At 37.3% G+C, this 15,326-nt stretch overlaps 1 protein-coding gene across 50 annotated transcripts in view; it reads right to left on the bottom strand.

The window, feature by feature from the left end:
• The window catches only part of HUWE1 (HECT, UBA and WWE domain containing E3 ubiquitin protein ligase 1), a 157,330-nt gene that overhangs the window by 70,347 nt on the left and 71,657 nt on the right, over positions 1–15,326 (bottom strand). For all 50 annotated transcript variants that reach the window (XM_086388593.1, XM_086388614.1, XM_086388602.1 and 47 more), the window contains 11 exons: positions 15,137–15,287; positions 14,894–15,021; positions 14,194–14,334; positions 13,888–13,993; positions 11,891–12,016; positions 11,271–11,372; positions 10,728–10,808; positions 6,529–6,635; positions 5,829–6,006; positions 4,906–4,997; positions 3,616–3,827 (listed from right to left, as the gene is read on the bottom strand). In XM_086388593.1, coding sequence (XP_086244719.1) covers positions 3,616–3,827; positions 4,906–4,997; positions 5,829–6,006; positions 6,529–6,635; positions 10,728–10,808; positions 11,271–11,372; positions 11,891–12,016; positions 13,888–13,993; positions 14,194–14,334; positions 14,894–15,021; positions 15,137–15,287 — 1,424 coding nt within the window. The remainder of the gene's footprint in view (positions 1–3,615; positions 3,828–4,905; positions 4,998–5,828; positions 6,007–6,528; positions 6,636–10,727; positions 10,809–11,270; positions 11,373–11,890; positions 12,017–13,887; positions 13,994–14,193; positions 14,335–14,893; positions 15,022–15,136; positions 15,288–15,326) is intronic.

Raw genomic sequence — 15,326 nt, 5'->3', positions numbered from 1 at the left:
AAAACTTGAAAGTTTATCAACAGGCAAATGGATAAATGCTGTAGTATATTCATACAATGCAATACTACTCAGGAACAAAAAACAACATACTGATAGACAACACGGATGAATCTCAAAACCACACTATGCAACAAAAGCTGAAAATAAGAAAGTATATACATTAGGTATGATATACATGTAAGACTCCGTTTATTCTATTTATATGTTCTAGAACAGGCAAACTTGTTCTATGAATGACAGAAATAAGATAGGCAGCCGCCTCATTTTAAGGCAGGGAAATAGGAAATGCAAAATTAATTAATGGAAAAAAATTACCTATCATTTAAGGCATTGGAAAACAGATGGAGGCACGGGTGACAAGAATTTGTCTGGGGTTTCACTGAAGAATTTTGCATAGGGTGGGGGAGGGATATAAACAATACTTTTGAGGAGGGGGCGGCACACACTGCAAGTTTTTCTACCATGACAACTATCTGGGATAGGGAGATAAAAGAATTTGCCTTTACAAAAATAAACAAATGGCACCTAATTAAACTTAAAAGCTTTTGCACAATGAAAGAAAGTATAAGCAAGGTGAAAAGACAGCCTTCAGAATGGGAGAAAATAAGAGCAAATGAAGCAACTGACAAAGAACTAATCTAAAAAATATACAAGCAGCTCCTGCAGCTCAATTCCAGAAAAATAAACAACCCTATCAAAAAATGGGCCAAAGAACTAAACAGACATTTCTCCAAAGAAGACATACAGATGGCTAACAAACACATGAAAAGATGCTCAACATCACTCATTATCAGAGAAATGCAAATCAAAACCCCAATGGGGTACCATCTCACGCCAGTCAGAATGGTGGCTATCAAAAAGTTTACCAACAACAAATGCTGGAGAGGGTGTGGCGAAAACGGAACCCTCTTACACTGTTGGTGGGAATGCAAACTAGTACAGCAACTATGGAGAACAGTGTGGAGATTCCTTAAAAAACTGGAAATAGAACTGCCATACGACCCAGCAATCCCACTGCTGGGCAGACACACCGAGGAAACCAGAATTGAAAGAAACATGTGTACCCCAATGTTCATCACAGCACTGTTTAAAATAGCCAGGACGTGGAAGTAACCTAGATGTCCATCAGCAGATGAATGGATAAGAAAGCTGTGGTACAAATACACAATGGAATATTACTCAGCTATTAAAAAGAATGCATTTGAATCAGTTCTAATGAGGTGGATGAAACTGGAGCCTATTATACAGAGTGAAGTAAGTCAGAAAGGAAAACACTAAGACAGTACAGTAACGCATATAGATGGAATTTAGAAAGATGGTAATGATGACCCTATATGTGAGGCAGCAAAAGAGACACAGATGTAAAGAACACACTTTTGGATGCTGTGGGACAAGGCAAGGGTGGGATGATTTTAGAGAATAGCATTGAAACATGTATATTATCACATGTGAAATGGATCGCCAGTCCAGTTTGACGCATGAGACAGGGTGCTCAGGGCTGGTGCACTGGGATGACCCTGAGGGATGGGATGAGGAGGGAGGTGGAAGGGGTTTCAGGATAGGGAACACATGTATACCCATGGCTGATTCATGTAAATGTATGGCAAAACCCACTATAATATTGTAAAGTAATTAGCCTCCAATTAAAATAAACAAATTTTTTTTAAAAAAAGAATTTGCCTTTAATAGTGGTTTTCAAAATCTAAGTTGAGTTTAGGTAGTCTTTTGCATTCTCTCTCAGCCCTAATAATCCTCATATGACCCAAATGAAGCTTGTAAAGGTGGCAGAAGTGGAAAAGTATACATGTATCAATATTTATGAGATTCTTAGATTAGCAGAGCCTGGGCATTAAGGTGCATGGGCTTCAGTAGTTGTGACTCCCAGGGTCTAGAACACAGGCTCAATAGTTGTGGCACACGGGCTTAGTTGCTCTGTGGCGTGTGGGATCTTCCTGTATCAGGGATCAAACCTGTGTCTTGCATTGGTAGGCAGATTCTTTACCACGGAGCCACCAGGGAAGCCCCCTAATTTGATACTCTTGATTCATTCTATCAACCACTAAATAAACAGTTAATGACTGATTATCTACTATACACAAAGTGATTGGGATACACTGTTGAATGAGATATTGTCCTTGCCTTTGGAGAAGTATACAGATCAGTGGGGGAAAGCATTAGAGAATATATAAATAATTTTTAACAAAACTGTTGGGAGAAAATTTCTTATAAGAATAAGGTATCTGAGATGAACTTGCAGCAATCTGGCAGATAGAAAAGGAGAGATCAGATAATTTGGGGATGGGGATAAATATGAAGATAATATACAGGGTCACATGATATTCCAAGAAAAGTGTGCAGAGTGAAGACATTTGAGGACTTGAAAAAATGTTAATTTATCAAGGCAGCTTAAAATCTGGGCATGTTAGACAAAAGATATAAGGAGTCTAGATAGAAAAGTTATATGCAGATGAATGTGCACAGCTTGACTCAAAACCACCACAAATACTAACATTCAAGAAATCATTCCCTTGTTTGTTGCCAGGAAAGAGAACTCTATGCCAGCAGGATGGCTGACAACCCAGGATGTGGCAATGAAGCACCAAGATTCCAACTCCTTTGCAAGTGAAGTCCCGTAATCTTTTAGGGTATCCTCCTTTTCCAGAAAGAACATTTTAATCAAAACAGAAGATGGCATTAGATGAAGGCAGGGTTGCCTTCTCAGATAAGGAAAATATATCTGACCAAGAAAGCAACATACTTAATTACTTTCTAGAGTTTCAAGAGGGGATATTTGTTTTGGATTCTAGCCCTTCACTCCTGGTGTCTATTCCACCATAATCTTAAGTCCCAAGTCACCCTTCAAGATCAGCTCAAACCCATTCATATCCACGCCTAAAATGATCATGCTTTTCTAAAAACAACTTCTATATATACATCAAAAGAGCACTTATTAAATAAGTGAATGCATAACTGTCCAGAGGGATCACATCTACTTCTAGCATGAAAGCAATTAAGAGATATAGCAACAGCTATTGCTTTTCATCCCTTGCATGCAAACATGGTAGGCTCAAAGAACCAGGTCCACCAGCAGTCTTTATCATCTCTGTCCCCATCTTACCATCCAGGAAATCAATTTTTATGTAGAAAAACCTCAAATAAATAGAAGAAGGAAAATCTTCTGTGTCTGACTACAATCATATAGTACATTCCAAAGTCTTCTGATTTATATGGAATGAACAGATCAAATAAACAAATCCCTGTAACTCCTAAAAATTTCTTAGGAGATGTATGTTCTCTTATGGAAACAGTCAAGCAGTAAATGATGTGGAATACCAAATCAACAAAGGGAAATCCTCTGAAGAAGGCCATTTAATTTGATATATTGAATTCTGACTGAATTTCATGAACAGCATTTAATAAAACAAGCTTGCTAAGGCAACCAAAACAAACACCAAAGCACAAATGACACACAAGAATCAAAGAAAGAAAAATTGTAAGACATTTTGGGCTGGAAGAACCTTACAACCAGATCTAATTCAACTCTCTCATTTTTAACAGGTGAAAACAACATGCTCAAGATCACAAGGCTAGAGAACTTGTCTTGTGAACACCTACTGCTGATTAGGCTCAGTTTCATTCTGCTGGGTAGAATTAAAGCTCTGCATGGCCTGTACTTCCTCTTCCTCCTCATCCTCACTAGAGGCCTCTTCTGCAGCATGGTTAGATCTTGGGGGAGGAGCAGCGGCAGTGCCATCTGCCTTCTGGATTGATGGCTTCTGACAGATGTATTTAGGGTCTCTTCCAAGATTACAGATTTCTTCAAGTAACTGAAAGGCAAAGGAAGCAAGATTATTTATTAGTAATTAAGTAATGGGGAGATGACTAACATTTTTGGAGCACTTTCTATGTGCTATATACAGAAGTGCCAAAACACTTTTGTTGTTTGTTCAGTTGCCCAGTCATGTCCAACTTTTTGTGACCCCATGAACTGCAGCATGCCAGGCCTCCTGTCTCTCACCATCTCCTGAAGTTTGCCCAAATTCATGTCCATTGCATCGGTGATGCCATCCAGCCAATTCATCCTGACGCCCTCTTCTCCTTCTAAAACACTTTAACTAAATATTATATACACTATTTCTGGCATGTAGCCATTAATTTCATCTTACAAGAAGGAAACTGGAAGTCCTATGAATTTAAATAACTTCTTCAGGATCACATGGCTGTTAAGTGATCGAATGACTGACCTGACTCCATGTTCTAACTCACCAACCACCAGTAACTCAAATACCAGTTTCAATAATCCTAAGAGACAACTGCTGCTAAGTTGCTTTAGTTGTGTCCGACTCTGTGCGACCCTATAGACGGCAGCCCACTAGGCTCCTCTGTCCCTGGGATTCTCCAGGCAAGAATACTGGAGTGGGTTGCCATTTCCTTCTCCAATGCATAGAAGTGAAAAGTGAAAGTTAAGTCGCTGAGTCGTGCCCGACTCTTAGCGACCCCATGGGCTAGAGCCTACCAGGCTCCTCCATCCGTGAGATTTTCCAGGCAAGAGTACTGGAGTGGGGTGCCATTGCCTTCTCCGAAGTGAGACAACTGGTAAATGTGAAATAAAAAACCCCCAAACAAAAACCTAAGCAAGAAAGACTAGAAAGGGTAATATGTTTTTACGAACAGAAGCTAAGCCTCAGCAACTTAATATCCTATAAAAGAAAGCAGTACTTAAGTGACTTTTTGCAGGGGTGGGGTGGGGTAAAGGACCAACCCAAGGACTTGGAGGAAATGAGGCAGACATAATCCTTTTATAGGCACAGTCTAAGAATCCAAATGACCTCCAGTATGCCATGCCTTTTTCTAAAAACTCCCACTCCACCGCTCTCTCATGTCCATGGTCGTATCACTTCCCACCTTGATGATCGCAGTCGTTGCATCTGTTTTGAGGGTAGGCTGATGTCTCATGAGCTCATCTACAGCACTTCCTAGGTTGGAGGCAGTATCCCCTTAAAGCCAAAAATGGAACTGTTAGACTGTAGAAAATAGAGCTTGAACTATTTTTTTTTTGGGTGCCAATTTAAGGAGGAAAGGAGAAACTGAGTTGGTGGTTGCGATTTTCTAATGTCATGCTTTCTCAAATGAACTCATACCAACCTCTACAACCAAATCACTGGACAGGAGTCTAGTAAACACATTTAAAAGTAACCGTGTATGCTACATTATACTCTAGTACTTTCTACTGTCAAGGTCTGAGTTAGTACTGAAGAGTGAAGAGAGAGTGAGAAAAGAAAGAAGCATAAACCGTTAACCCTGACTGCCCCGATAAAGAATGATAATGGCTAAAAGGCTACAGTGGTGACAAAGCACATTTTTGAAAACTGGGTTCCTTCTGAAACTCTACCTTATTGCTATGCCTCAGTGATCTGGTCTCAAATACACTGAGAATGAAATCTATTCATTTGTGACTATCTTAGGGGCTTGGATATTAGAACAGAAAATTACCAGGATCTCCTGTTGCTGAAGACTAGATGGTAGACCTGAAAATCTACTGCTGGTTTTCTAATATCTATTCCTCACCAGCGCTGTAACAGTACATTTAACAGTGAACTGCTGTGAAGTAAGGAAATATTATGAACACAGGTAAAGGATGAAATATTATTTTCTACCTGCAATAGAATGTATGGTGATAATTCTCAATAAACACATACCTAGCCAGAGACATGAAGTGATATCACAGAAGAAACAGTTTCCTTGCCAGTTGGTGGCTTGGAAATCACCTCAATCTTGGCACAACAGCAAACCAATTATTTACTGTAAGGCAAATTCTCATCAATTACCTAGAGGATCAGAACTCCTCCTTCTCCGCATGGCTGGGAGGTAATCTGGAGACAGGAGAACTTTGAAGAGACGTTCAAAAGGCTGACACTGTACAAATGACTGCAGACCTCGGGCATTCAAGCAGAGTGCACTGAAAACATTTGGGAGGGAGCCAAGAACTTCACGGGTAGCAGGAACCTAGAGAGAAGATAAAGTGAGCTTGAAGACATTTCGAAGAGTTCAGGTAGACTTGTGAAAACTTTGGCCAGGGGTACTGCACAGAGAGATAAAAAGAATCTTGATGACCAGATCCCAATAGTTTCTTTTCTTTTTAAAATACTTTTTATTTTATATTGGAGTATAGTTGATTAACAATGTTGTGAGTTTCAGGTGCACAGCAAAGTGATTCAGTTATACATACACATGTATCTATTCTTTATCAGATTTATTTTCCCATTTAGGTTGTTCCATAATATTGAGCAGATTTCCTTGTTATATAGTATATCCCTATTGGTTATCCATTTAAACTACAGCAGTGTGTACATGTCATTCCCATACTCCCTAACTATCCCTTCCCCTCATCCTCCAATAGTTTCAATACTACATACAGAAGACAAGAGAGAATTTTCATGTCATAAGACTGCTTTTTGTGTGTGTGTATATTTTATGGAAAGGGGTTATGCACTGAGAATTCTTTACAGAGCAGCAGAAAGGACTCACGTCTTTGATAAGCAGTGCATGTAGCATGACATCTGTCAATCCATTGTCCTGGAGTGAGGAAAGCAATGATGGTTCTTGAAATACAAACACAGTCACCACTTCAGTAGCTAAAAAGAGATGAGAAATATAAGAAACTGAGAGATTCTTCACAAATATTAAAAGCAAAACTCCAAAGGTTCAAACAAAACAAAGTAACAGCACTACACATAAAAAAATCCCAGAACTCAATGTACAACATTTAAACACACATAATTAGTATGAAGTAAAAGTTCTTAATACTGCTCATCAGAGATTGATCACTATTAGGAATTTAGTGATTAATCTTTAAGATTTGTATGGAGCAATGTATAGGCATGACAATTATATATAGTTAGTAATACTGTATTGAGTAGTATAAATATGCTAAGAGAGTAGATTTCAGATTCTCTCATCACACAAAAAAAGGAAACTATGTGAGGAGATAATGCTTAACTGTAGAAATCATTTCACTATGTACATCAAATTGTGTTATACACCTTAAATATATAAAATTTAAGAAAAAATAAAAACTAAAATTTTAATTTTTACAAGAATGAGGTTAACTTCATTTTTCAATTGTAATACACATGATATAATCTCCTTTACCTTTCCCATTTCACTACAACTCATTCAATTTGAATGGCTGCATATCATTCCACTATATACATGTACCACCCTGTATACAAACCAGTCCATAGTGGGAAAAACTAATAAATTTAAAAATGAACTCTTTTTTTCTATTGCTTAGGCAGGAAAAAAATGTATGAAAGGGTTGTAAGTTTGCTGGGTTAAAGTGAATGTAAACTTACATATGAAAATGGACAAAGTATCTTCTAAAAAGCCCTTTCAGCAATTTAAAAATACCAGCAATTTTAAGAGTCCTTGGGTATTTTGACAATATTTAGAAATGTGCCCCAAGACTTCTATTAATGATTCCAGAATTCGGCAAAAACTCTATGCAAGAGGAATCAGTACAGCATTATTGCATTCATTAAAAAGTAACCAAAAGAGAAGCTAGAAAAAATACTTAGTAACAAAAAAAAGCAGAATTTAGTGAAACTATAAGCAAAAAACACAAATAATTAAAACCAATAACCAGTCTTCAGAAAGGACTGAACAAAGTTTACAAACTTAAGGAAAATCTAATAAAGAAAAGAGTAATATATATTAGCAATGAAAAAAGACTTAACTGGATTCACAACAAATAAAATTTTAGAAACTATGTAAAGTGCATGATGAAATGCAGTGCTTTTATAAGATGTCATAAAAATTAACTCTCAAGAAATGATAGCAGATTAGATTACTACAAGAATTTCTAAAGTAAAAAATACTACCAGGTAACAGAAGGAATCAAGCCAATCAAGCTGATTCTAGACATGCTATTAAATCTTTAGAACAATTAAAACAAGTCTTTCTAACACATGAGATTTTTTTTAAAGTTTACTTCTAAAACTAAACAAGGAAGGTACATGCATATACAATATCCATAAGCTATGTATAAAACAAACTCGTAGATCTTTCTTTTAGATCTTAGGTGTCAGCAACCAGAGGATTTTCAGTTCAAGACAGTTCTCATCAAATGCTAATGAAATGGCAGATACATGACAATTACTGGGACCAAGAGTTGTGAACGGCCTTTGCTATTTCTGATGAACTATATAAACTTATGGAAATAAGTCCTTTTTGGGGTTTCTATTGGTATATGAAAGCCTCTTCAATAGACATTCATTTATACAAATTCCTTAGAATTTAGATTCTAAGGAGCTATTAAAATTGAGTATTCATAAACTAAAATTAATGTTCTATTATCAAGTCTGTTATCTTGAGGAGGTCTAACTGCAATCCTGCATCACAATGTTACTGTGCAACAGGGTCATTTTGAGGTCTAACTATAATGCTAAAAGTTGGCTTAAAGCTCAACATTCAGAAAACTAAGATCATGGCATCTGGTCCCATCACTTCATGGGAAATAGATGGGGAAACAGGGGAAGACTTTTTTTTTGGGGCTCCAAAATCACTGCAGATGGTGACTGCAGCCATGAAATTAAAAGACGCTTACTCCTTGGAAGGAAAGTTATGACCAACCTAGATAGCATATTCAAAAGCAGAGACATTACTTTGCCAACAAAGGTCCGTCTAGTCAAAGCTATGGTTTTTCCAGTGGTCATGTATGGATGTGAGAGTTGGACTGTGAAGAAAGCTGAGAGCTGAAGAACTGATGCTTTTGAACTGTGGTGTTGGAGAAGACTCTTGAGAGTCCCTTGGACTGCAAGGAGATCCAACCAGTCCATTCTAAAGGAGATCAGCCCTGGGATTTCTTTGGAAGGAATGATGCTAAAACTGAACCTCCAGTATTTTGGCCACCTCATGCGAAGAGTTTGACTCATTGGAAAAGACTCTGATGCTGGGAGGGATTGGGGGCAGGAGGAGAAGGGGACGACAGAGGATGAGATGGCTGGATGGCATCACCGACTCGATGGACATGAGTTTGAGTAAACTCCAGGAGTTGGGTTGGATTTGCAAATTTCATCCCTCTCAAGTACAAGTTTATTTACAGGGAACCTGTGAGGTTGTTATGCTAATTCAAATGCCAGGGACGAATTAAGACTTTAAAGAAGCAATTCTGCTTTTATGCTTCCTGCATCATCCTGAGAGGGCTTACCTGCTCCGCACCCCTAACCACAAGAACAAGTATCTTCTTGCTGCTTCTTTTAAACTTCCCCTTTATAAATAAAGGCTTGTGCATTTGCTTTTCTGTTTGGGGGATTTCTCCCAGAGAGCCATCCTTCCCTGCCCCTTTACCTGGGACTTCTCCAACTGAGTAACAAATCTTTCTTTGATCATACCAAACTACTGTCAGGAGTTTTTCCATCTGAAACTAACCTTGGAAGGAGTCTCTCCATGTCAAAATGGAGTTGCTGTAACACAAGGGATCACTTCCTCAACCTGATTAAGAGGAGCAAAACATTCAACACAAAATCTTCTGCTAACCTCAAACTTTCTTTTAAAACAAACTTCAAACTTATTGGTGAAATATTGACAGAATGCTTTCTCCTGAGGTCAGGAACAAAAAGTAAAATAGAAGGCATAAAGATTATAAAAGTAAAATTATTCGTAGATGATGACTTTATAGAATATCTTAAGAGATCAACAGTTATGAACTACTAATTTAGCAAAGTCACAGGATACAAAGTTAATATACAAAATTGCTATATTGCTTTGGTGAGGGAGTTAAGTATCTGAGTCTGTAGTAGCCATAACTACTCCCTCCAGACACCCTGCAGTATTAAAATATGCATGCTACTGGTACCAGGAAGCATTCTCTATTTCTACACCTCCCACTAAATTCGTTTACAGTTTTAAGGGGAATTCTAGAAGCATATATATCTCGTTTATTGTCCTGAATATGTATGGCACTCAATAAACGCATTAATAAATGAGGTTTTAACAATAGCAACACTCAAAGTAGTGCTGATGTCCAAATGCAAGGACATTTATTGCAAGTAACTAGAAAGTACCTACAGGTTCCAAAACTGAATTTTCTACAGTAAGAAACAATTTTCTATACTACAGCTTACAGGTTTGACATTCAATTCGGAGAATGGACAACATTCTGATTGGCCTTTTTAGACCAAGGTTAGGGGCTAAGAACCAGGGGCTTCCCTGGTGGCTCAGTGGCAAAGAATCCACTTGTGCTGCAGGAGACACAGGTTTGATCCCTGTGTCTGGAATATCCCATAAAGGAGGGCATGGCAACCACTCCAGTATTCTTGCCTGGAGAATCCCATGGACAGAGGAGCCTGGCGGGCTATAGTCCACAGGGTTGCAAAGAGTCAGACATGACTGAAGTGACTGAGCCCGCAAGGGCTAACCACTGAATAAAGACATGTTTCTTATTATACCTGCAGTGTTTAAGTGTAGCACAAAAAGCCAAGTGTACAATAGTATTACTGATTGCAATACACTGAAAAAAAGGTTTCTGTAGTGTAATGTTTGCCTGACACAATATATTGCAAATGGATAATTATTTGAAAAGGAACTCTGATCTTTCTCTATTTCATCACCTACTAGAAAGATACAAAATCATACAGTGGACAAATATTCTGCAAGGATATAAAACACACACACAGAACACTGCCAGGTTATTCCAGCTTGGTATATACAAGTTCAACCCCAGTTACCTAGGAGAAAGAGTGATGGGCCATAGTATTCTGCATTGCTGATGATGTGTTTCAGGGAGGTAGGCAGAGAACCATCCATCACTAAGAGAAAAGCAAATATCAAGAAGAATATGATCAGTCCAGTAGTAGTTTGATGGGTGGAGATGATGGATCAATATATTACATACACCACACAGTGGTAACCAAAGTATTTTGATTCCTTAATTGTACCCACTTGTCTCCTCCTAATATTTTATTATTTATTCTTTGTCTATGCGATAACCTTTTAACAGTAGATCAAAGAATAAAAGAATACAGAGACGGAGAGACAGAGTGGGGTAGCAGACTGGAAGTGAACACATCTAGAAGCTGGAAAAGGAAAAAAATAGATCAATCACTATTAAAATAGTTGAACAATCCTTAGGTCTAGGAAAAGTAACACTAAAGGACTAAGCTAATACTAAAAGCTATTCAAAATGTCATGGCCTTTTCCTACAAACTATGAAAAGGACCAATCCTTGCTAGAGTCAAACACCCTTCTAGAAAATATCTAGAATCCAATACCATGTCGTATGCCATCTGAGAAAGCAGGGTCTTGAATGGCCTTCTTGAGGAAATTCAACATGGATTTGAGAAGTGCGGCTCGTTGTGGAATACACTGGACTCCTGGCAAGGGAGAAAGAGGATTATACTGGTTCACCATTATGTACAATGAGCAGGTACATAAAACAAATTTTTAGGAGATCCATATACACTATACCAATACTAGCAGACATTCGAAGTGAAATCTCTGGATGCTGGGAAGAACATTTACCTAAGCTTTAAAATGAGAAAAAATAAATCACCAAGGACCACACAAAATTATACTAGAAGTCTAAAGTATTAAGGAGAAAAATCACAAAGTAAAAAGATTAACTCTAATACTTGTTTCCCATTTTGAATATTATCTGCCCTCAAACATGGATGTGTTGATAAAATAATCAATACGTGAAGAGTTGAAAAATTATAAATACTATGAAATAAGTATTAATTATGAGAAAATGAACACCAGAATGCAAAGTAACAGTCATAGTCATAAGAAGCAAACCTCCAAATATACTGCTTAAGCTCCCTCAAAGGACCATGCTTCACTAGCTTAGTATTTCAATCACTGTGATTGGTTGTGTCTCTATATGTCTACACACCAGGACGAGGGCCAGGGCCAGAGGAGATGCTACTGCTGCTGGAACTTGATGCCCTTAATTCAACATCCAGCCGGTGCTCCATAGAGATGGATGAGCTGGGACTACTTTCCATAGTCACATCTGTAACTGAAGTAAAAGTTATGACAAAGCAATTAGAATAAAACAGACCAGCAGAAAAAGTTATTTGAGAACATTTTTTTCTATACAGTAAGATGAATCAAAATGGAGAAGGATTAAAATACTGAAACCAAAATGAAAACACAATTGACCCTTAAACATCGCGAAGGTTAGGGGCCCTGACTCTTCAAATAGTCGAAAATCTGCATGTAACTTTACAGTCAGTCCAACATACCTGAGGTTCCAAATCCGTGGAGTCAATCAACTGTAGACTGTATAAAATCTGTAGTACTATACAGATACTATATTCACTGAAAAAATCCACTTATAAGGGGACCCATGCAGTTCAAACCTGTGCTGTTCAAAGGTCAACTGTACCTTTCCACAAAGACTAGAAAGGTATTTAATATCACTAGTTATTCAAGATATGCAAATTAAAAATAGCCCTTACAAAAGAAGTCCTTCAATATTTCTCATCCATCAAATTTGGAAGGGAAAAAGGTGGTAAGTAAAATATGTAATTTCTGTACTACTGGTGGGTAGTAGATAAGAGCTTTTTTGGAGGGTGACTTAAATATAAGAAGCATAAAGACTGATATGGAAGGATGACTATGATACAATGAATGAACACTGCTAAACTGAACAGTATGTTAATTCTCATTTTGTTTTATAAAACTATATACTTGTGTCAACATATATTTGAATATGCATAAAAGACTGAAAAGAACTACACTAAAATAACTGGTGGCTGGGAAGTGAGTTATCATTTCTACTTTATATATTTGAATAATTTTAATCAATCAAGTACAAGATAGACTATTACTTCTTACAGCATACAAAATACAATAAAAAGCTCCATTAGTGATAAACCACTGCTTACATTTTGAAATATTTTATTCCAATCTTTTAAATACATATACAGACATACAGGACATAAACTCATGGTTCTCTAACCGATTTTCAGTGAATATACAATTTTCTCTATAGGTACATCATAACACCAGAATTAGTTGTTAAAAATGTAGATTTCCTAGTCTTTACTTATGAACTTACTAAATTAAGCATTACACTAAATCTTTAGCAAGCGCTTTAATTTTTTCTTATTCTTATGGTTTCTTAAGTTTGACAACCACTGATTTATTGTGAACAGAGTCTTTAAATCATCTTCTATACCACACCATTTTGGAGATGTCACATTTTAATCAATACCTGGGACCACATGACCATACCCATTACCTCAAATGCCAAGTTGCCCATTGCAGACTAGAGATAGAAATTGGGTAAAGGGCCCTCTAGGGACAGCAATGCACATAGTTAACTGTGTTTGGGGAGGGAAAAAAAGGAATGAAAACTTATGGATATTTAGTGTCAAGAATGAAAACCATTATAAAAAATTTAATATCATTATTATTAGCATGGTTACAGATATATGTAATGACATCCTGGGTCATGAAGACAAGATCAAATACTAAGAAAGCTGCTAGGATAGCTGTGAAACAATTTTTTATTTTGGGTACTATTATTAGAGCTATGCACTGGGGAAGTTTTTAAAAAGGACATAATCTGATTTACCCCAAGATTAAGAACACTTGGGCTTCTTTCAGATTTTATGATTTAAAAGTTGTTCCCTACCCAACAACTTTTCTACCTCCCCCTCCTCAAAATAGCCAGATAATTTCACAGGGTCCCATTTTAGTGTCTATATTCTCCTTATCTTTTCGTAATATATATTTAAACACCTGTGATATACGTATCAGGCACTACTGAAGATTATACCAGTGAACAAAACAGTATCGTGATCTCATGGAGCTTACACTTTAGTGGGAATAAGAAGATAATGAATCAGTAATGAACTAATACTAATAGTAATTATTAATTACCATCCATATCAGTTTCCATTTCTTCTCCTTCTTGTGCAGTACTGGGTCTCTGGATCTTTGGCTTGATCACAAAAGGGCATTCTTTTCGGCACAAATCAACTTCATGCTATAATCAAAAGGGAAATAGTAAGATAATCCTATATATATAATAGAGATTAAAAAATTATAACAAGAGTGTCACAGGCAGATTACAGAAATGATTTCTAAAAACAAAAAAGGGATAACATGGCTCTTTACAGTTATTACATTAGTTTCTAGGCATAGCAATCACTATATCTAAGTATATGCAAAGTACTCCTCGTATACCTCAAGTCTATAAATGAAGATAGAAAGTCCACTATGGGATTGAAAAGCTGCCATGTCCAGGTTGGTGATAAGGTCAACCACTCTGACAGCTCTGGTGACAAATGTTATCTGGTCCTGTTCATCGCCAAGAAACTTTATGACCTATTAGGGAAAGAAAAAAGTAAAACCAATCAAATGAAAGCTGTAATAATGTATTCTTTTGGAAACATGCAGTCTAGAGTCTCAGGGAGGCACCATGGTACAGCAAGAAAAAATATGTTTGATTTTTGGTGCTTGCCAAATGACAGCTCTATGACTTCTGAGATGCAACTGCCTGAAGTAATAGGGACATAAATTACCTTTCAGGATTAAATAAAATATTTAGGGAGAAAACAGCTGGTACCTGGGGCCTAGCACATGGCAAAGCCTATCATGCTTAAGGTCATGAGGAGATGTGGCAATATCTTAATTAGTACCCAGGGCCTCCTATTATACCATGGTGGACTATGATCAATTCTTAATAATGGAAATAGCTGATCTTACAAGTTGTTAATGAGCTAACCAGAAGGCCAAACTTGAGAAATCAAATATAACATTTTCTGGATAAGCTTTCTTATGCTAACTATCCCCACTGTGAACCACTTCAAACTTATAACTCTGTACCTTCTTTTAGTTGATTTCCCCTCCAAATGTACTTATTTTAAAAAAGTAAGTAGAGCACCTTCAATAAGGCTTCCATCATTCCACAGGAGACCAAGGCTTCGCCACCAGCATCGTAGCTTGCCAGATGGTATAAAAAAGAGAAGAGAGCAGTGGCAAACTGGTGAGGGTATGGATCCATGGAAGGGTCTACAAGGGAAGTTGAGAGAGGAAGAGAAAGAGCAAGTTTGATATTAAGCAAAGGCAGACAAAGCAAAGGGTAGGGTTCCTTTAGGTGCCCAAGATAATAACCACAAAAACTTACCAATCATGGCCTGGATACAGTTTCGCACAAGTACAGGCAAAAATCCATGGTAGGAGGCAGTTCCAGTACAATCAATAATACTGCTGAGTTTGGGAGTTCTCTCTAAGTGGACAATTGATGTTAACGTTCGTAAAGAAGCAGCTTTTATCTCCTATGAAAACAGAAAGTAAAGTAGCTCAGCTGGTAAAGA

This window comes from Bos grunniens, chromosome X, assembly GCF_055505025.1.
Source record: "Bos grunniens cultivar Pamir isolate PY7600 chromosome X, Bosgru_T2T1.0, whole genome shotgun sequence".
NCBI lineage: Eukaryota > Metazoa > Chordata > Mammalia > Artiodactyla > Bovidae > Bos > Bos grunniens.
Note: the sequence above shows the minus strand (reverse complement) of the source record. Positions and strands in the feature narration are given on the sequence as shown.